The 21,931-nt window shown below is 39.6% G+C and overlaps 1 protein-coding gene and 3 non-coding genes across 6 annotated transcripts in view; 3 read left to right on the top strand and 1 right to left on the bottom strand.

The window, feature by feature from the left end:
* LOC137194591 (contactin-associated protein-like 4) overlaps positions 1-21,931 on the bottom strand; it is a 134,543-nt gene that overhangs the window by 55,650 nt on the left and 56,962 nt on the right. For all 3 annotated transcript variants that reach the window (XR_010930987.1, XM_067606640.1, XM_067606639.1), the window contains exons 5-10: positions 21,306-21,515; positions 12,454-12,629; positions 12,199-12,336; positions 8,920-9,184; positions 8,519-8,668; positions 3,720-3,891 (exon numbers count right to left, since the gene is read on the bottom strand). Coding sequence is in view for 2 of the 3 variants with exons in the window: in XM_067606640.1 (XP_067462741.1) it covers positions 3,720-3,891; positions 8,519-8,668; positions 8,920-9,184; positions 12,199-12,336; positions 12,454-12,629; positions 21,306-21,515 (1,111 nt within the window). In the remaining variant the exon portion in view is untranslated. The remainder of the gene's footprint in view (positions 1-3,719; positions 3,892-8,518; positions 8,669-8,919; positions 9,185-12,198; positions 12,337-12,453; positions 12,630-21,305; positions 21,516-21,931) is intronic.
* Positions 1,491-1,573, top strand: trnal-uaa (transfer RNA leucine (anticodon UAA)). Its single transcript has one exon. It is a non-coding gene; the product is annotated as a tRNA-Leu (tRNA).
* trnal-uaa (transfer RNA leucine (anticodon UAA)) lies at positions 2,240-2,322 on the top strand. Its single transcript has one exon. It is a non-coding gene; the product is annotated as a tRNA-Leu (tRNA).
* trnal-uaa (transfer RNA leucine (anticodon UAA)) lies at positions 2,637-2,719 on the top strand. The gene has a single exon. It is a non-coding gene; the product is annotated as a tRNA-Leu (tRNA).

The raw sequence follows: 21,931 nt of genomic DNA, 5'->3' as shown, positions 1-21,931 counted from the left end.
GCTGTGCTTTTTGGTGTGACATTGGACAGGAGGCAATTTGTTCTGCACCAGAGATTAATATAAATGACTATTACAGAGATGAAAATGATATATAAATAAACATAAATATACATGGACTTTCTTCTCTTTTGTTCTGCATGTGTTTCAGCACCTCACTATGTGGAGGGCATTACAAAACTGTTATTATATAAGAAAACAGAAAGGTAATATTGGAAGGAACACACTCTGCTTTTGATTGCACTCTTTCTATTAGCATTAGGGAAGAGAGATGGGGAATCAAGTGCAACAAAGGTCACAGGCCAGACCTGAACCAGAGATGTCGTGGCTCATAGTCGGCACCTTAACCCCTATAGGAAATTAAGGAACCAAAAACTGAAATTTCGGTAGATGCCAAAGTGACCGAATCCATGAAAAACAGCTGGAGTAGGAATAAAACTGCAGTAAAAAGTCCAGACATCATTAACAAAGGGCGGAAAATAATATATTGCCTTAACAGTGGGAGTAACAATCATAGAGATGCTACTGATATCATCATGGTGCTAACTGAAACAGCCTTGATCAAAGCTGACAAATCACAACAAATTGGCAGATACACAAGTGTGAACAACACTCATTATTTCAGTGAGAAGCAGATAAGAGATGAAACAGGCAAAAACATTGTTTTGTCAGATATCAGGGAGAACAACACAAACAGGGCTGTCAGTGGTTATTTCAGACATCAGGTCTCCACTGAAGAATAATTCTTCATTCCTCTACTGAAATACTTTGAGTGTGAGTGCAAGCTTTAGATTCTTTGTGTGTGTTTGTTTGTGTCTTTCCTGGATCCAACACTCCACACTGCTTCACCTCACAAATAAATTACTCTGCCAAAAAGTCAAAGGAAAAGAAAAATTACATTTAACTTCCACAAAGGTTGCGTCTCATATAAAGTTGGATGACAAAACAATCAAGGAGGCTCAGAACAAAATAAAATAATGCAAAAAACTTCTGACTGACAGAACAACTTTGGCTGTTAGTCTCTGTGTTCAGTCACCAATGTCAAAAAGCAATTAGCAAAGGAACTTCTTTTAGACTGCAATCTTGTTCCAAACTCTGAAAGCTGCACTGTCACAAGGTTGCTTTTTAAACTGTCAATGCCTCCATGTGTTTTCATATTTCTAATTCAGTCGAATGTCAAGAGTAGGCTGTTATGTTCTTATTGGGAATTGCACTAGCACATACAATTGGTAGAGGAATAAGAGACTGATCCTTTTTTTTTGGCTTACTGTGGATGCAAAAGATTTTGATCTGTATTCTCACAGAACATTTTGTTGTGTCACCCTAAGGAGTTTGCAACCAGGAGTGTGTTGCACTGAAGATGCTATTATGTCTTTTACAGGTATTATGTAAGTTTGTCATCCTCAAGACTATTCTTTTTAGTAAGAATAATATTTTGCTGAACAATTTTCACAATAGGTTGATTAAGAGTACTGTACTTTACTACTATTGAGACCAGGATGGCCGAGTGGTTAAGGCGTTGGACTTAAGATCCAATGGGCAGATGCCCTCGTGGGTTCAAACCCCACTCCTGGTATAACAACAAGTGGCGTTGAAAGCAAGTTGTGTTCATACACTGATGGCTCCGTTCCACACTCAGGACTTGTGTTTATCTTGGTAAGGTTCGGGTGGTTGGAAAACACTACATTTGCATTTATACCTCATCTGTGTGTGGTCAGGTTTTTAACAGACTGAACAATAGACCTACTACCTTGTACATTTCAAACAAGTGATTAGATGAGGGAATGGGATTCTTATCAATTTAACACAAAGTTTACAAACCTCTTACAAGTCAAGTCAAGGCACTTCTTATTTTGGCTTTAGGGATGGAAATGTTGGTCTTTTGGCCCACCACTTTGATTCAGACTAAAATATCTGAACTTCTACTGGATGGATTGCCATGAAATTTGGTGCAAACATTCATGGTGTCCAGAGGATGAATCCTAATGACTTTAGTGATCCCCTGGCTTTTCATCTAGCGCCATCATCAGGTCAAAATTCAAATTTTCCAATAGTTTGGTTTATCACCTGCAAAACTAATGACATTCCCACAAGCCTCTGCAGTACATAAGTACATTGTGTTTTGTGCTAATTAGGAAGATGATGAACATGGTGAACATGATAGCTGCTTAACATCAGTATGTTAGCATTGTCATTGTCAATCATAGGTCAATTAAGAGTACTGTATTTGTGACTAATCAAGACCAGGATGGCCGAGTGGTTAAGGCGTTGGACTTAAGTTCCAATGGGCAGATGCCCTCGTGGGTTCGAACCCCACTCCTGGTATAAAGGTATAAGTTGTGTTCATACAGAGATGGCTCTCTTCAACATCCAGGACTTATGGTTGTCTTGGTCAGCCTCTAGTGGATGAAATGAAAAGCAGTGACACATCATCCTTTTGTGTTCAGGTTTTTAACAGAGTGACAATTGACCTACTACCTTGTTCCTTTCAAACAAGTGATTAGATAAGGGAATTGGATTCTTCTCAATTAATCATCCGGTTTACAAACCTCATAAAATTCAAGTCAAGGCACTTTTTATTGTGGCTCTAGGGATGGAAATGTTGGTCTTTCAGCCCATATTATTTATCAGTGATCAATACCAGGATGGCCGAGTGGTTAAGGCGTTGGACTTAAGATCCAATGGGCAAATGCCCGCGTGGGTTCAAGCCCCACTCCTGGTATAACTTTGACAAGTGGTGTTCATTCCCATTCTCATCACTTGGTCACAAACTTCAAGAACTGATGAGTGACTGAGGCTCTTACATGTCCATGATATGATCAAGTTGTTGGGCTTAAAAATGAAGCTATAATGTGCCCTGAACCCTGCTTCTTGTGCAAAGGTTATATACTACAAATCTTAGAAGCCTATATGTGCACAAGTGGTTGATGATTAATAGCTTGTTGGACAGAAAAGAACAAATCATTTTATTATATTATTAGGTTTTTTGCTACTGAAGGTGACAGTGAAGACACCAGGGTGGCTGAGTGGTTAAGGCGTTGATCTCAAAATGCAGTGGACACATTTCCTTGTGGGTTTAAATCCCACTCCTTTTGATCAACTGGACATACTGAGAGAATAACTACTGCCACAAGTTACTAAAGGCTATACAGTTTGAATGCTTTCTAAAATAGAAAGAGACCTCACTGTGCCTCTTCAGCAGGCTCATGTTCAGTACAATCGTGAATACTGTAGTGGTGCAATTATAGTTGCTACTATGGTGATGAACAAAATAAAGATTGAACATAAGTTTGGTGCAGTAATGGCTATTTGGAACTCTGCAGTGTTTGTATTCATTACAGCTCCATTATGTTTTCACCCTGGCACACCAACAAATGGAAATAAACAGATCTCGAAGGCTGTTAAAAACACTGTTCTTTGTTAGGAGGATATGTAAAATTCAAACAGTATAAAAACACTGTAAAGCTGTGCCAAATGTTTTACCCTGAGGACAGTTATCCCAAAATAACAGTATGTTCCTGGAAAATTAACGCTCCACACTTTGAAAACAGGTGATCAATGAAAACATCTGGTGCATTGTATGGTTGAAATTGCACATGATTACTTATCTAAGGAATACAATGGTAAAACTACTGTATCTGCAGTGATGTCTCAGAAATGGCAGAGAGGGTAAAATGATGGTTCGACGGCTGACCAGTGAGATGGGTTTTGGTGGGACTGACCTGTCGATGATGCCACACATGTCGATCTGCAGGTGGCTGTAGTTTCCCAGCAGCCTTTGCTGCACCATGATCAGATCCACTGGCTGGTTCTCCACAGTGAGGAGACGCATGCAGCCTTGGAAGATGTTGAAAGGATTTTTACATCCCTGACTGTTCTCTTCAGCAGGACAACCTGTACAAGAAAGGGAGGAGAGCAGTTATGCAGTTGAACAACAATGCCGAGAGTCATGTTTTTTTCCCCTAGAAATATCAAAGCTGCACCAGACTTAACCCCATTGTTTAGGCAAAATTAATGTGACAGTGATTTAGTAAAGAGCAGAAAACACACTTTTCTTTACTGTAATGATTAATGTGCAGTGTTATTTTCTATAGGGGTTCAAACCTACTGTGATTTACTAAAGAGTAACATAAGGTGATGCTGTGGTAAATGTGGAAGAACGCCTCAATTCTCTGTACGGTAGAACACAAAGTAATTTATGGTGTGTTGCTACTGGAATAATGCAAATATATGCCAAGCCTTGAACAAATGAATACGGGTAATTTTTTTCTCTTTGTAGTCCATTTAATGTGGAAGAGGAGATAGTGAGAGTGCACAAGTGTAAATGTGTGAGTGTGTACGTGCTGGATGATAAAAAGCCTAAGGCAGTTCAAGAACATGGCTGGACTGCAATATTGCTGAGCAGAGAGAGGACAAAAGAGATGAGATTTAAGAAAAAGAGGCAGTAAGGATGCCAGTGGAGAGTGAAACAAAGGGAGGAGAGAAGAGTGAAGAGGAGAAAGAAAACAGGAAAAGAAAAAGGAGAGAGAAAGAAGAGGAAAGCAGCATGAGAGACAGAGAGAGTAAAGAGAGAAATGAGAGGAGGAGAAGGAGAAAGATAAAGCAGACTTATAACTTTCATTATAAAAGAGCCACAAGCTAAATTTGGCTCAGTGCACACACAACTGTAGAGGTGACCATTCACAACACCAACCCATACTGAGCATTATATAAAATATAAAAAAAGTTTCAAATATTAATACACGTCTTCCAGGGCAAACACAACAAAGCTCATTTAAACCACACTGAAACAGAAACAGACACATTTTGGAGTCAGTTTGGTGTATTATACTCCTGTATCGTCCTTTGTGGTTGTTTTCTTTGTCTGACAATTTCCACAGACACACAAGGAATTTAGGATAATAAACATAATAAATACTTTTAAACTTTACTATTACACAGTGATTCCCTATTACAGACAGAACTAAAAACACAGTGGAGGCTAAACACTTGCATGTTGAATGATCCCACTTTTAGAAGTTCAATGGAGACAGACCTAGCTGTTTATTTACAGGACAATGATAATGGGGAGGTATTATGGGATGCAGCCAAAGCTGTTCTCAGGGGGGAAGATCATAGCCAGGATGGCCGTGTTGAAAAAGATAAAAGCCCAAATATTGTTAGGACTGCAGGAAAAATAGAGAGATCTAAAACAAGCACATATTGTTAATAAAGAGCCCTGTATTTTACACCAAATTAGAAATGTCAAGCAGGAAATGGATATAATATTAAGTGAGGAAGTTGAGCAAAACATAATGTTTATGAAGCAGAGATATTATGAGGCAGGCCCCAAAGCGGCAAAATTGCTTGCTTGGAGGCTCAGAAAACAACAAGCAGAAAACACCATTTACAAGATTAGAGACCCTGTTACAAATAACACTACTAGCAGTCTGGAGGGTATACAAAAAACATTCGAAACATACTACAAATCTTTATATTCCCAATCAGACCAGGTCTATAGACACACAATTGTTGAATATCTGAATTCTTGAGACCTCCCTCTGCTAGGTGAAGAAATTAATGATAAACTTATCTTACTAATAACAATGGAGGAAATAGGTAAAGCTATTTCAAGCCTGAATAAGTCATCTGGTACTGATGGGTTCCCCCCAGAATAGTACAAATCAATGAGAGAACACTCGTTCCCTTTACGGGAGACCTTTTTAATTACATTATAAAAGAAGGCTCCCCACCCCACCCACCCCACCCTCCTGGAGGGAGGCCTTTATAAGTTATCCCCAAAGAAGGAAAGGACAGGATGGACTGTAAAGGATATAGACCTATCAGTGTCTTAAACACAGACTATAAACTGTACGTCGCCATCTTAACAAAGAGGATGGAAACTGCAATGCCTCTGTTAATAGATGAGGACCAAACAGCATTCATAAAAAAAGACAAACCCAAGACAACATAAGCAGAGTCCTAAATATCATTGAGCGGATTAATAAGGAAAAGTTAGCTCTATTGTTCTTAGTTTAGATGCTGAAAAAGCTTTTGACTTGGTCAGGCGGGGATTTCTTTATCTAGTAATGAACAGACTCAGCTCCAGTGAAGATTTTATACAATGTATTCAGGCACTTTACTCTTCTCCTACTGCAAGAATAAAGTTTAATGGCAGCCTTTCTAACTCCATCACTCTGTGACACGGCTGCAGGCAGGGCTGCCCAGTTAGCCCCAGTCTCTTCAATTTATTCATCAAACCTCTAGCCCAAGCAATATGACAGGAGACAAAACTAAAAGGTATATCTATAGGAGGAGTGGAATATAAAGTTGGTTTATATGCAGATGATGTACTGATCACAATCATGGACCCAGGTTCAGGTCTACCTCTAGTAATGAAAATGCTGGATACATATAGGGTATATTCAGGGTATGTCCTTAACATACACAAAACCCAGGTTATGACATTTAGTTACACTTCCATGCAAGAACTCATTGCAAAGTATAATTTCAACTGGAATTCATCCCATATCAAGTACTTGGGAGTAAATATACCCAAAGATCTGTCACAGGTATTTAATATTAACTATAATTGCATTAACAAAAAAATATATGATGAACTCAATGGGTGGGGTTTGCTCCCTCTCGACTTTGGCAGCATAATAAGGTCAATTAAAATTAATATTCTTCCTAGATTATTATATCTTTTCCTATGACTTCCAATAGAAATCCCTCAGAAACAATTTATTGAATGGAATAAGCATATTTCACGATTCATTTGGAATAAAAAGAGACCAAGGGTGAAATTCTCTACACTTCAGCTGCTGGAGAAGAGTGGGGGCATGACCCTCCCATCCTCAAGGGATTATTATTTATCAGCTCAGTTGAGACCACTTTTATACTGGTGTAATCCATTTTATATAGCCAAATGAGAGACTATGGAATTATCTTTAATAGACACACCAACTGTCATTGCCTGGTTATGTCGGCAAGGAGAAGGAAAAATTCCAGATGGCAAGTCAATGGGTGAGTTTCTCACTTAAAGTATGGGTGGAATTGGTTAAACGTTTCCAACTCCATGGGTTAAACTGCTTACATGGCCGGTATATGACCCTGACTTTACGCCAGTATCACAAGATCACAGATAGAGATAATGAGTCCATTCTGGCATCACTTCCATATGCAAGGTTGTTAAGAAATTGGAGCTTAACAGTTTTGATCAGTATTTACAGCTTCTTGATTATTTCTGTAAAAAGGTAAAAGGGTCTAATCCAAGAGAGCCACCAATAGCTATTCACATATTTATTGATGCTTAGAACTCAGTAAGCAATAAAGGTCTTATAAACAAGTTATACCATAGCATCACTTCATCAAAAATAAGGACACTACAGACTATGTGAAACAACAATTGGGAAATGAGCTGCACACTGAAATAACTGAGGACATGTGGCTGAACGCCTGGGAAACACAGTTGTTCTCCACCAACTCCCGGACTTGGAGAGACTTCTGTTGGAAAAAGTTTTTTATCACTCCCAAACAGAAATCTAAACCAACTGGTACCCAGCTATGTTGCTGGAGGGAGTGTGGAGAAATCACAGTCAATCATGCTCATGTTTTCTGATCTTGCCCCTCTATTCAGTCCTTCTGTAAGAAAGTAGCAACAATCATCTCAAAAATACCTCCTAAAGATCTTGCTGGCGGTGAGTAAAAAGGCCATTACAAAATACTGGCTTCAGAAGAACTGTCCTACTGCTCCTACAGCCTCTTTGTCAATATTGTTAAACACCTACATTTCTAGAACAGATGACCTTCTCCATACGGCTCCAAAAAGTATTGGGAGAAAAATTGTGGAAAAAATGGCGTGTTTAATGAGACAGATATCTCATAATTATTGCTTGTATCGTGTGCAATATTTTATTTTACATCAGGCAAATTTGTCATGACATATTGACCGTCCCATGACCTCTAATTTGTTTTTCTTTGTTTTTTTTTTTGGTTTGTTTTCTGTTTCTAGTTGGCTTTTTGCTTGCTGTTCTGACAATGTGAAAAATGTTCATGAATGAAAAGTTAAAAAACCCATTTCAGACAGAACAGTGGGAGGCTAGTTTTAAGTACACATGTATAGTCATAAAAAGTAGTAGCTTCTTTGTATATGAAAAGACTCAATTTTAGCTGAATTTACTACTGAAAACATAACTCATATGTTAAAAAAGTACAGACATGAAAAGTATTAATAGATTGTTTTATAAATGAGGGAAATTAAATTCACCCTAAGGTTAAACATGCCTGATTCAAAATCCTAGTATAGGTTAACTATCACTCAGCTGCTAAATGTAGCTGAACTAGCAAAACTACCTCTGAATACTGATTTATGTTTCACTCAGTGTTTCACCTGTTTGTATTTCAGCGAACATAAACACCGGTACGCTGATGTTGAAGATTTATCTTCTTAATTTTCAGGATGGTGTACTGTAACGGCTCAGTAACAGTTGTTGAATTACTAATAAAGATGCTCTTGAAAATACACATGTTTAAGTCTTACCACCAAAGAAGAGTTGACTTCCTATGCTGACAGGAAATGAAGGGCTGGCATGAGCAACGCCTCCTTCTTCTTTATCTACACTGATGGTCAGACGACCTCTTCTGGAGTTCAGCTCCACTGAATGCCACTGACCATCATTCAGGCCAGAACCTGGGAAAATATTCAATAATAACAATAATTCTGTATTATTTATGTTCATTTGTGTAGCATTATGCTAAAAAGTATTATGAACTGCTTCACAACAATGGTAAAATTGATGAAAGGTGAGGGGTTAGAGGTTAAATTAAAGGTTAGAGGTTTTGAGTTTTAAGGCGATTAGATTTGAGGTTGGGATTTAGCTTTTAGGTTTTGGAAACAGAGGTAAAAGGTTAGAAATTAACTCTATAAATGGTTAGACTGACCTGTGCTGAGCTCCAGCAGCACCTTGCCAGCTTTATGGATCTGTAGCTGGAGTCTGGCCTCACTCAGGTACAGCCAGACCACGCCCTCTTGAGGGAGGTCAAAAGTGAGCAGAAGCCCTGCCTTGTTCCACGTCCTGAACTGAAACCCGACGGACACGCCCCCAGAGGTGGATGTCGTCGCCCCCGGCAACTGGAGGAAACTCTGGGGGCCGGGGAATGTCACGGCAACAGAAACTGGCTCAGCACAAGAAAAGGTCACATTGCCCTGAGACAGATAGATGCAGAGTGGAGAGAAAAAGAGGGGAGGTGGGGGTGAAAAAAATGATTACTAGAGAGATAAAACAACAAAAAACATGAATATTAATCAGTTGCAGAGGGCGTGTCGATGTGACCTCATGTCGCAGTGATCTCATCAGCAAGTCTCCTTGAGAATAAAGGCCATGAAAGCAAACTGAAATACCAGTGTCACCCAGCTTGGAGGTGTAAGGAGGGGGTATATGAACAGTGCTATATAGACATTTCAGTTGTGGTCCATTGTTTTGAGTAGTGGTAATGGCACCAGGTCCATTGCTAAGGCTGCAGCAGTAATATATTACACTCCCGGCTCTCTGCTGGGAATATCAGCCCGCTATCTTTATAATACTCCGGTAACACGGATGACATCTAAGAGCCCTTTGTAGAGCTGTTAAAGTGATATATGGAAGTACATGGTGGAGGATGCAGAGCCACTGCAAAATATAAAGTAAAAAGTGAGCTATAAAATCCGCCAAAAGCCATTCACTACTACACACGCACACACCTACGCACACATACATCACCGAAGGCTTGACTTTATTTTGTTATCATGCCTTTAAATATGGCCAGCAGTGGCCTCTATATTAAAATGGACTATAACTTTCTTAATACTCTTCTACCTTAAGAGCTACAGCGCTCTTGTAAAACAGCCTCTATTAGATCTTCAGCCATGCATGTGAATCTCTTTACTGAGAATTCTTGCCTCTCTGCTCTCTGCTCCTTTACTGTAATGAGAAACCATTTATTAGAAATGTTCAGAGCTGCTCTCCACTGAGCTTTTTCCACTTATTGTTATTGTAGGAACATCTGAAGGTCCTATAATGACAAAGACAAGGAAGTGTTACTGAAAGTCTCACCACTTCTTTGTCCTCTCATCACTCACTGTCCTTGTTAAGAGCTTGTTAGCTTCATTAACCAGCTAGCAGCTCGTTAGCGGCAGCGGCAGTATCCAGATGATTTCCCAGTGGGACGGCATGGAGGTCGATATGTATAAGTGCATCCCTGCATGTACACACAACCTCATGTACACTACATGTTGACCTGTGGTAATTTGTTTTTGTACTGCGCTAAATAATTAGCTATTGTAGAAAAATATGCAGTGGCTCCTTAGCTCCTGTGTCCTCACAGTGTGTGTTAGGACATTTTGTAATAAGTCGCAAAAAACACCGAGCAGAATGTTTTACTAGCTTTTGGAGGGCCAAAAGAATTTTATGCACAAGGCCAAATTTAGCCTGAAGTTTTATTTTAGGTGGTTCAGGTCCAGCTATTGATGCTGTATTCTCTCTCAGATATAGAGCATTTGAGGAGCTGAACATCAAAAGTTCTTTGCTTTTCCCAAATGATTTACGTGAGCTGTCACAACCACACTGGTCACAAAACAACTCTATAGGGTACCACAAAAGATATGAAACAATCTCAGTCCAGACAGTCTCTGGAATGAGGAGATCTGGAGCACACAGGTTGTAGTGAGAGATTTTTAAAAAGGGTGCAGCAACTCACGTTTCGACATGGAGCACGTCTTTATGAAAGTAAGAAGAGTCAGCGGCAGGTTCTGGACATTGCTTATGTCTAACCAATGCCATATTGTTACAGCATACGTTGTAAAAAAATCGGAAAAACTCAAAAAATCTAAACATTTTAGAGAAAATAACACAAAAAGAATCCCTGCTAGTTTAATTTCTTCAAACAGCAATATGGCATTGGCTAGATGTAAGCAACACCCTGAACCTGTCCATCCTTTGAGAATTATGGTGAAGACATGCTTTATGTCTACTGTTGTGGTATCTCTTTTTATATCTACACTTTTAAGCCTAATATATCAATGCTGATATATGAAGATTGTGAGTATGCACATACTGTAGCTTATCTCCTTATCTCTTTATTCCCATATAAAGCATATGAACATAACATGGGGCATGACGATAACAAGATTTAGCCCTTACAATCAGATCATGCAAGTGGGTTTGCTGACGATGCTGCTGTGGAGGAAGGGTTGATAAAATGCTAAAATAATATATAATGACTGGCTGAATGCGTGTCACATAATAGCAGAGAAACTAATGCTGTCTACCAGAGCACACATTCAGGTTTCACTGCATTATTTTAAGCAGGTATGGTTGTGATTTATGGGAACTGTATCCCAGTGGGGGTGTAGTTGTCATCCCCATTTCACCACTATCTAATGGGTGTCAACTACTGCTGCACCCAATAAAAGACAATACAAAAACATAAAAGTCTTGCTACACTAGGAATTAAGTCAGTCTGCATTAATTGATTTCTGGCCTCTAAGGGGCAGAAAAACAAAATAAACACAAAGCCATGACACATCTTATAAAGTTGTTGCTAACGTGTTAGCAAAACAGTTGCCTATTGACACATCCAGCAAACATTAGCATTCAGTTGGAGTTGTGTTTCTGGTTGGTCTCCACCAACTCCTAAGAAAAAATGTGTGGCTGTTTAGCTGCTTGACATTTTACTCTCTTCACTAGCTAGCTGCTAACATTGTCAGATACATTGGCAACATTGGCAGGTACCATACAGTGGGTTTATCAGAGCCTTTTCACTGAAAACAGCTGCTGCTGCTGCTGGAAACAAGGTTGATGAGAGACTGAAACAAAACAGTGAATGTGGCATAAAACCAAAACAATGTGCTAAAAGTTGAGCTACAGAGCTGGTGATAATTCTCTTTGGGTTTTGTCACTTCAAGTGACCCTTTTCACATTACATATAGTACAACTTGTGTCACGAGGAGGTCACTTGGCTTAGCAAGATGTTTGTTAGCAGCATTACTGCTTAGCTACATTACCAGCGAGCAAACGTCACAAAACATTTACCGTTTCAAAAGTTTGGATACCGAATACATACATTCATTTCACAACGGTCTGCTCTCTTCATTCTTTCAGGACAAGTCACTAAGGTGGTGACTGATTGTGTTTAGCTACTTAGCATCAAATTAACTTGCTCATACCAGCTAAACTAACTTACCATTACAGTAACCTGGTTGTCTTTGTGTTTCGCTAGTTCTATCAGGTTGAGGCCATTGTACAGCAGGTTTTCCAGGCAGCCATGGAAGTTCCTCTTGGACAGGGCTGGTTTCTGAGAGTGGACAGCCCCAACACTCAGCTGTATGGGAACAAAAACACACACAAAATGCACAAAAAAGTTCATGTGTATTCATTTTGTGTAGGTATGTGTCTGGTAGGTTGTGTGTCTGTGTCAAAGCCACGTGTTGCATCCCACCTGCTCAATGTCCCAGTGGTTGAACTCCGCAGGGATTTGAACCCTTTCTGTGTGTTTGTCCACAGTGAGGTTAAGGTGAGAGCTGCGCCGCTCCACTGCTACATGGTGCCAATGCTGGTCATCTAATAGGCTGCCGAGGGAGGCGAGACGTCGGGGTTCAGAAGATGAACTCCTACCTGGAAGAGAGGAGGCGGTAAAGAAGGGTGGAGCAGGAAGAAGAAGAATGAGCAGGTGAAGGGTAGGGAGGTGACAAAGACAAAAGGACGATGGAAGAGAGGGAAGATGAAGATCAGACAGAGGAGGGACATGAGGACGTTGAGGTGGTAAAGGTGGATGAAAAAGAGTAATAGGAACGAAACAGAGGGGAAAATAAGATGAGGGCATGCAGAACAATGAGAAGAAGATTGGAAAGGAGGAAAACAAGGATGAAGAGCAGGAGGAAGATTGGTAGAAAGTCAGGAGATAAATAGTACGAGGGAAAAAAAAGAAGAGCAGAAAGAGGATGGTGGATGAACCAAGATGGGAAATCGGTAGAGACATCAGTTGGATGAAAAAAAAGATGAGGATGGAAGGATTGCAAAGGATGAAGGGGAGGCGGGAGAGAATAAAGCAGACAAATAGAGATAAATAGACCATCATGGTGGACTAATCACACAGTGAGAAATGGAAATTAAAAAGACACAAACTCGTTTAATCAACACATCACCACTGTTTAATTGGCGAAGTTTAGCTTCATTGGGAAGCTGCATTGACCAAACGTGTGTTTACTTTCTTTGTTATCCATCCTGCTATTCTGGTTGTTTGATATGCAGGTTTTCCTCTATTCGGTGTAACAGCAGGTAACCTATTTTCACCTCAGTTATGTAATTTGTTAGGCTGTTTTCTCCTTTTCTATCTTTAGTTATCTGACCTGCTAATCTGGTTCTTTTGACCTGGTGTCAAGGGATGCCAGCCTGATGACAGCTCCAACACACCAGCCTACATATTGTGTCTAAATATTTCACTTTTCTCAGTATCCCACAGAGGGGAGCACAGCGAGGTCATATTCTCTCATCTCATTAGGGACTACTGGGTATCTGCATACTTGCACAGAGAACTGAAAGCAAATTTGGGTCGCACTTTATTTTGTGGTACACTAACAAGACATAATATGCCGTACTTTGTATCAAATTAGCCAAAAACTAGAAATATGTTCTTTATTAGACAGTAAACACAGTTATACCCTAACTAGCAAAATATCCTCTAAGAAAGTCTAATAAGGGTCTAACAGTGTGAAATAAAGATGCAATGTCCTGGCTGCTTCCATAGCCTAATGTTACTGGGATAGTGACATGGCATTAAATGGTCTGATGTCTTAACTGGTATGGAGGAGAGTGTCGAGGAAGCATGTATTGGGCTTTGTATCACTATCTACAAACTCCACAGGACTCTGGAGAACATCCAGGCTATGAGGGACGTGTGAAGTAGCCACCAGATGTGACTTGATGTGGTCTGACTTTAGTTTACGGTACAGTTTTCTTCTAATGAACAAAGGACCCTGTAAGATAGTGAAACTATGATAAATAAAGGACAAATGTATTGTCGTCTGAGCTCAGTGTTTTATCTTGACAATTATAAAGGCTATACCCGATATAACATGGCATCACATTCATCTGATTACAGCCTGCGTTGTCTAATTAAGCTGTCATAGGTCCATGTTGGCAGCATTAAATGTGGTGTCTAATTACAGCATAATTTGGTAGTAAGGGTAGAATAGCGTCTAACTGTAGTATATTTTGGATCTGATATGGCATTGTAGACTATGATCTTATAAAATGGTGTGTAATAGTGTATTAGGATCACCTAATTGGTTTCTAATTAGAGTATAATTTTGTATAATTGTGTTTAAGTATAGTATATTTGGGGTCTCGTACGGCATTATATGTGGTCTCTAATTACAGCATAATTTAGGTGCATGGTGTCTAATTAGGGTATGACTGCGTTTACTGTCTAATAAAGAACATATATTATTATTTAAGTGCTGCATATTATGTCTTATTAGTGTACCGTAAAATAAAATGTGACCCAAATTTGTGACAATGCTTCATTTGAATAAGTGCAGTGGAAAGTGAGACATCATTAATGATAGATGAGCACCAGACGGTCCAAATAAATGGATCCACCCCCAAAGTACTGGGAGAGAAACTTTGTGTTTCTGCTGAGAGAAGGAACTCTAGAAAGAGCTGAATACAGTCAGTCATTAAAAATGTATTAGATATTCTTTAGGGAGAGACAATTTCAACTTCAGAGAGAGAGAAACTGAGACAGAGAGGAGGAGGATGGACTTGATGGACAAATGTGTCTTTGATGTTTCAGCTCATTTGGTGAGATGAATGAGAAAAACAACTTCATCCAGAGAGAGAAAGTTTGCATGTGGGCCTACATGATACAGAGGGAGTCTGTCCTGTCAACACATTTATTGTGAATTATTTGATTACAGTCTAGACGAATGGAAAGAGATGGTGCAATCAATATTAGAGGAAGGATAGCGCGACTTAAAAACGAATAAGATCATTTCATTGGCATTGATTAAAGGAATAATTATTACCTGGTGGGAGGTTGAGAAGAAAGAGAGAGGAGAATAGGATTGAGTATTTTATTGGATGGACGATTTGATTACTGTGTAAATGAGAGGGCAGAGAAAGCAGGAATCAATATGAGAGATCAGAGGGCAAACAAATAGAAAAATCCTTTATTGTTATTAATATAGGGGACCATCTGTCTTTCTTTTCATCTCTGTCTCTTTTGTACGTGAAGTTTCAGTCTGTATATGGATGGTGTGGAGTCAGGAGAGTGTGTGTGTGCGGATTGTGACATGTGACATTTGGGAGAAATTTGACATTCCCAGAATAGCGGCATGTTTTTTTTCCACTTCCAAAAATTCAAATGCAAAGACAGAGCAGCCCAGTGGGGTTTTGACCACTCAGGTTTAGGAGGTGTTTTTACTGATGTCTGATGATATTGCAAAGCATACCGTAAAATGACATTCTCTCAATCGAATTCAATGGTTTGTTAAAAAGAAATGAGAGAAGACAAAGATTCCTGTCTGATGTCAGTGACATTGTTCCTGATATTGTCTTTTTCATTTTCACCAAGGCCTGTTTTTATTTTTAAATGTGATTTAATTTGACACTAAACTCTTGGAAGAGCTGTAAAGAGGCAAACAGAAGCAGATTTTGGTTGTACTGGTTTCATCGTACAGGCAGGCAGGTGCTGAATAAGCAAGAATGCTCACAATAAGCTTTGAAAAATAAAGCTCAAAACAAACTCAAACTGCTAATGAATCCAGCATTTGTTGTTCTTGTCAAAGGGGATCAAACTGTACAGTATGTGCTTGTCTCAACATCACAGTTGGTGCTGAAGTCTTTTTTTTTGTTGTTTTATTTTATCATTCTAGACATGTCCTCAAGACAGTTTCACTTCATTGTATCTGGTCTGATTTCTATTAATCCCCAAATCATTATGTACTTAATAAAAGCCACTGAGTATCGAGGCATATGGAGATTTTGACATGGATAATGTAAACTCTGGGTTTTCTACATACAAGTGATAATACCTCTGTATCTACCTGCATACTGTTGCCACTTTAAAGCCAAAAAAAGGCCATGGTACATTATGTTTTAAGTTTTTACTGTAAGTTTTATAATCCACTTTTTGTTTTTTATTTAGTATTTTAAACCCGTATTTCAAATGTGACATCTACTGGTCTTTTATGTTGGAGTATTTGATATGCAGTGTGTGATTTCCCAACGTGTTTAGCTGCCAAGGCAGCATCACAATATGATCAACCAGTAATCATCTCATATCAGACATCCACTGATTAGAGCCCTGCAGTGCAGCAACGTAGCTGATTGTGGCTTATGACCTGTCTAGTATTTCATGGCTCTGAGGTAACAACTCTTTCTGCATGTTAGTAAAGGGAAAATGTGGTTTTCTTGAAGCATTGAGGCTTTTCATGCAGGCAGTTGTGTTGAAAATGGGCAAATTTCTGTAATAAAGACACATTATATGATCTGAATACAAATGAATTGCCCTTTTGAAATCTTTACCAAATATACTCACAAGAATCACAACAACTCCCATACCAATCACGTTGAAATTAGTTTTTCAGTTTGCTGTCACCGAGTGACCATGACAACCACAGAAACCACACCGAGGGAAATGAAACAGGAGCTGATTTTACAGGTATTTGAGTTCCTTGAATTATAAACATACAGATCAATGAAGAAAAACGCTCCTTGAGCATCATTCTCAATGTAATTACCGGTCTGGGCTGATAAAAAATGTTTATGATAGTGTTTATCAAAACTTACTATATTAATCATGTCATACCACTAGACATTTCCATTATTTTAAGTTACAATCTGTTCTTTTTAGCGACAAGATGAGACAGTCGTAGGTGAATAGCATCAGGTTGTTAGGACTGAAAGTGGCTGGGAGCCTTGGCAAGGTTGTGCCCTGCTGTCGATTCAAAAGACAGAACATAGATGTTGTCGGGCGAGAACCACAGCAGTGACCTCTCACTGTCTGAAAACACCTGAAAAAAAGAGATGGTGGACAAATGACAAAACCACAAACAGTGACACAAATCAGTGTTCAAAATATCCCTGATGCAGAAAATAAAAAAACACTTTCATGAGAAAAGTGAGCGTGGTGGGAGCAGTGTAAGACTTCAAATTCAACTTACGCTCACGTTTACAGTACAAGACAAAGCTGAACCGCACATGGATTCAACATTGACTAAAAACTACTCTACCATCATCTATTAGTGCTTTTGTTCCCCTGTTATCCAACATTGTGTTGCTGTTTCTGTGCAGGCTGTTACTGAGAGTTGCCTCATAAAGCTGAGGGTCAGACCTGGATGTGTTAGTGTTAGCACAGCACAGCAGACCATGCGTGAGTTCAGGGTCAATACACACAACAGATGACCTAAATTACACAACTGGTGAACTCTTACAAAAAAGAGAGAGAAAAGAGAGAGGTTGTGGTGGGTGGGTGGGTGGGGGGGGGGAAATAAATAAAGAAAATATGAGGCAGAAAGTTGAAGGACGATGAATTGAAAAAAGGCTCATGGCTGCCTTTGAAAAAAAACATAAGAGGCATATTCAAAAGACTGAGATACATAACAATGAAGAAAGAGGAAAACAGAAAAGATGGTTGGGGGGAATATTAAATGCGTATGTGTGTGTGTGTGTGTGTGTGTGTGTGTGTGTGTGTGTGTTTGTCAGGAGAGGAGAGAAATAGAAAAAGAGAGGAGACAGAAAAATGAAGAGGGTGCAGCTGGAAAAAAAAAGCAAATGGTCTCTTCTGATATGTGAAAATAAAGGATTGGGAGATCTCGGGAGACAAACCAAGACAAACAAACGCAATTACAACAGAAAACAAAAAAATGCAAAGAATCACGCAAGGAAACAGAGGAGTAGAGAGGGGGCAGAAACAGAGACGAAGATGAAAGAGAAGAAGAAGAAAGACCGCTTGTTGTTTTTCAGAGTTGGTCTGTCGCAGCAGAAGCAGAGCTGCTCCCAATCTCTCCTCTCATTTCAATGGATGGCTTTAATTTCCTCTCTCTGAGCTGCAGTGTCTCTTTATGGCGACACAATCTTTATTTAAGATGACATTGTCTTTAAGGTGGAACTATATTCCTATAAGATGACACAGAGTCTATTTAAGGAGGAACAGTTGTCACTTTGATTAAATGTTTTTTAGAAGAAGACACAGTCTGTCTTATCCACTTTTTTACAGTGATACAGATGTTCCTTAGATGTCTCGGTTCCCTTTTTAAGGTTATACACTGGTTCTTTACATGGACTCAGTGTTAAAGGATAAGGCTGGTGATTTTCTATGTTTTTCTTATTGTTAACGAAGCTCATGTTCAGAGCCAAACTAACAATCCTACTTACAAGTATTGTGCGTGTATCCAAAGTCTGATATATCTTATTCCTCTGTGCCGTAGACCTCCATTGATGTCCAAAAACTATTAAAATCATGTCAATGCTGCACTGGATCACATGTTCCTTCATTATGATAAGTCTGGGCACGTTAGTTAGAAATGGCTCCATAGACTAGTACCAGTGATCATGATTTTTAGCCTCCAGAGAGTAGTTCTGTGTAAGGCAGATGCCACTGAGCATGTGCAGGAACATGGTTTTCAGTACTTTGTTAGCTTGTTGTGCTACATATCACAACCTCATGACTTTGTACTAAAGTTAAGAAGAAGTCAAGGCTTCAGATACAAACAGTAGATCAATTTATTGTTGGTTTGGCTCTGCACATGAGATTTGTTGACAATAAGAAGAATAGAATAAGAAATAGAAAATTGTCAGCCATATCCTTTAAGGACATATTACCCTTAAAGGGACATAACATAGACATTTATACTGTCATCTCTTCTTCAGTGATGCAAATTTGCAAGTTTACATTCTGCAAGAGGAGAAAAGAGGAGGGACAGAAGGAGGTTGATGGCAGATAGGTAAAGGGTTAAATAGACGTATGAGAGAGGGATGGATGATGGAAGACAAGCAGTAACCCACTGAGGTTAACCTACTTAGTAACCGGGTTATAATACGCTTTCTCCAGTAGGCTTTTTTTTTCAGATTTCCCCAGGTAGATTTGTCCTGGAGAATTCAGATTACTTTGCCATGTGGATGTGTAACTGGGTTTCTAATCACATGTGCATTAATGAAAGATTGCAGATGGAAAGCACAGCATGGAGAGGCTGAATGTAAGGAGAGACCTTTACACGGAGTGATCCTCATATTTAAAATAATTCCATCTACCTAAACTAAACTAACAAAAAGTAGAACTTTGCTTAATTTGTTTAATTCATCTACTTTCATTCTGTGTCTTGTCTGTCTGTCTGTCAGCAGCGTCTTCTATCCGTAATACAGTTAAAATAAGAAAGCCGCGCCTTGAAGAAAAGGCTGAGGTAGAGGAGAAATGTGGTTTCTGATCTGCTGCATGTACACAAGGATTTACAGAAACCAGGTCAATACGGTGCATGTAATCGCATTCCCTGATCATCCGCGTAACCTGGTTTCTCTAAATAACCTGGTTACTTAAGCGCATGTAAACACGCTGACGGAAGCAGGGTTGGAAAAACATTTATGAGAAACAGATGACAGAGAGGTGGACGGGAGGAAAGATGAAAAGAAAGAGGGATGGGAAGTTTTGGGAGATGTGAAATATGTAGAGGAGGGAAAGAGATAGAGGATGTATGAAGCGGCCACATGGGATTCCTGATGAGCGGTGAGCCATATGGTGATGATTCAGCATGGCAGCCTGACAACCCCTGGTTTAACCCCGTTCACACACACACACACACACAAACACACACACACACACACACACACACACACAAATAAAACTCTGTACAGACTCTAAACCATGCATCAAGTCTTGAGTCCAGCCCTAACACATGCTACAGTGAACGGTTACCATCCATCATGGCTGTAACTAGACGGAGATGCAGCAGCAGAGCGTGAGCCAAGATTTAACCCAATCAGGTGGCAGCGTGCGTGTCGGCCATCTCACCCAACCAAAACCAATCTAAAGTTATTTGAGAGGTTTATATTGTCCTCGACCTTTATACAAATGTGCTGTACCAACAAGACCATAAAGTGATTTACTGAAAAAAAGGTCTCCTCACTGTTTGTTTAAGCTGACTAGAAAAAAGGAGAAATATCTGCAGGATAATACGAACTGAAACATCATGTCCCTTGTTAGAGGAAAAGTGTTTACCTGATACATTTTTGTTTTTGCAGGAAATACCAGTGTGTACAGTGCATACATACTCAATAGGTAGACTTTGGTCCCCATCAGGACTAAATAACAATTAAGTACGGACCAAGAACAGAATTTAACCGCAACCTGACCTGGACCACTTTTGAGTGACACATCACCTCAGCTGTCATTATTCAGCCGCCCAACAGTCGTCACAGTTATTAAGGTTAAAAAAAATGCATTTAAGGATGACTTGACCAGGAAATGTGCGTTAATTTTGCCCGAGGGAAGTATGAGACTATTACTCTTGATTTGCAATGAAACAGGGGCCATAATGAAGAGTGGGGACGCAAAACGCCACTATGACACCAAACATGGCTGCTTTGAACAACACTGTCCTCTAAACATGAAGAAGAACCACAAAACTGAACCAGTTGAAGTCGTGATATGAAGAGTCGAGCAGAATAATTGTAAAATCAAACATTTTCAGCAAAGAATACGGTGAAGAACTCAAACCGCAGCAGACTCATTAATGATTGCACCATTTTATGCTCAAGTTTAAGGACCTGGTTACACAACAACAGTGTCACATCTCCCATTAATACAGAAATGCCATTAATGTATGTAGTTCTGGAGTTTTTGTACTGAAATATCATCATGAAATGCACCTTTACTGGACCTTTGATGGAGTGGTAATTTATAAAGGTGCACCTCTAAGACTCTGTATCATTTGAGTACCAATGATACAGAGTAACCACAAATCCATTAATATTAGATTCTTGTGTTTTCAGTCGTATTTCTTTGTTAGTTTTGAGGACGTCTCAAAAACACGTGAATACATTTTTACTGGCAGTTGGTAGGAAAGGTAAGTCACAGCCTTAGGGACAAGTGAGTAGGTTGTGGAGCAGATGCAGGAGAATTTGGACTGTTTTGTTGTGACCTCATGAGAAAATTTGGGGAAAAAATTCTGAGGACTGGGTTAGCTGCATATAATTCCCTCTATTTCTCTGTAAATATGATGCTAGCATTTCTGTAGATATATGTGTTATACTCCAATAAAGTAGATTAAGAGTAAGTGGGGTGTTGTACTGTACCTTGTCTGATCAGCAGCAGTAGCTTTCCTCTCTCCAACTCCAGACTGAGGCTGAGTCCTCCATGCCCCTCTGCATGCAGCAGTATCCCAGAATTCCTCAGGGTTTTAAACTTCAGAGAGACGACCTCTCTGGACGTGCGCTTCGGTTTGGGACTCAACCTGAACACCAGACTGCTGCTGCTGCTGCCGTCCAAACTCACCACATCAGAGGCTGAAAACAAAAAAAAAGAGACATCAGTCAGGATTCTGCAATCAAATACCAATGAAATGTTTACTCAGAATGGACTTTCAGCGTTAAACAGTGCAGGTATACTGTCCTTAAGTTGGGCATTTTAACCAAGACCAACAGCTCCATCATAATCATATACAACCTGACCAGGTAGAGATGTTTGTGTTTGATCTTGTGTTACTATCTTGTTGAATATTAATAAGTACATAAGTCTGTCAATCATGTCCCAACATGTTCTGCCCGTTATTGTGATATTGTGGTTGCAGCAGAGAGACAGACAGACAGTGAGTGGAATCTGTATTCTGTTTATCACTCTCCATCAATAAATTCCACATTAGCGCATGTTGCTCACTGTGGGTCTGGGCTGAGGTGAGGGTGAGGGTGAGGGTGAGGGGAGG

Source organism: Thunnus thynnus, chromosome 12 (assembly GCF_963924715.1).
Source record: "Thunnus thynnus chromosome 12, fThuThy2.1, whole genome shotgun sequence".
In the NCBI taxonomy this organism is placed as follows: Eukaryota; Metazoa; Chordata; class Actinopteri; order Scombriformes; family Scombridae; genus Thunnus; species Thunnus thynnus.
This window is presented reverse-complemented; position numbering and strand designations above follow the sequence as displayed.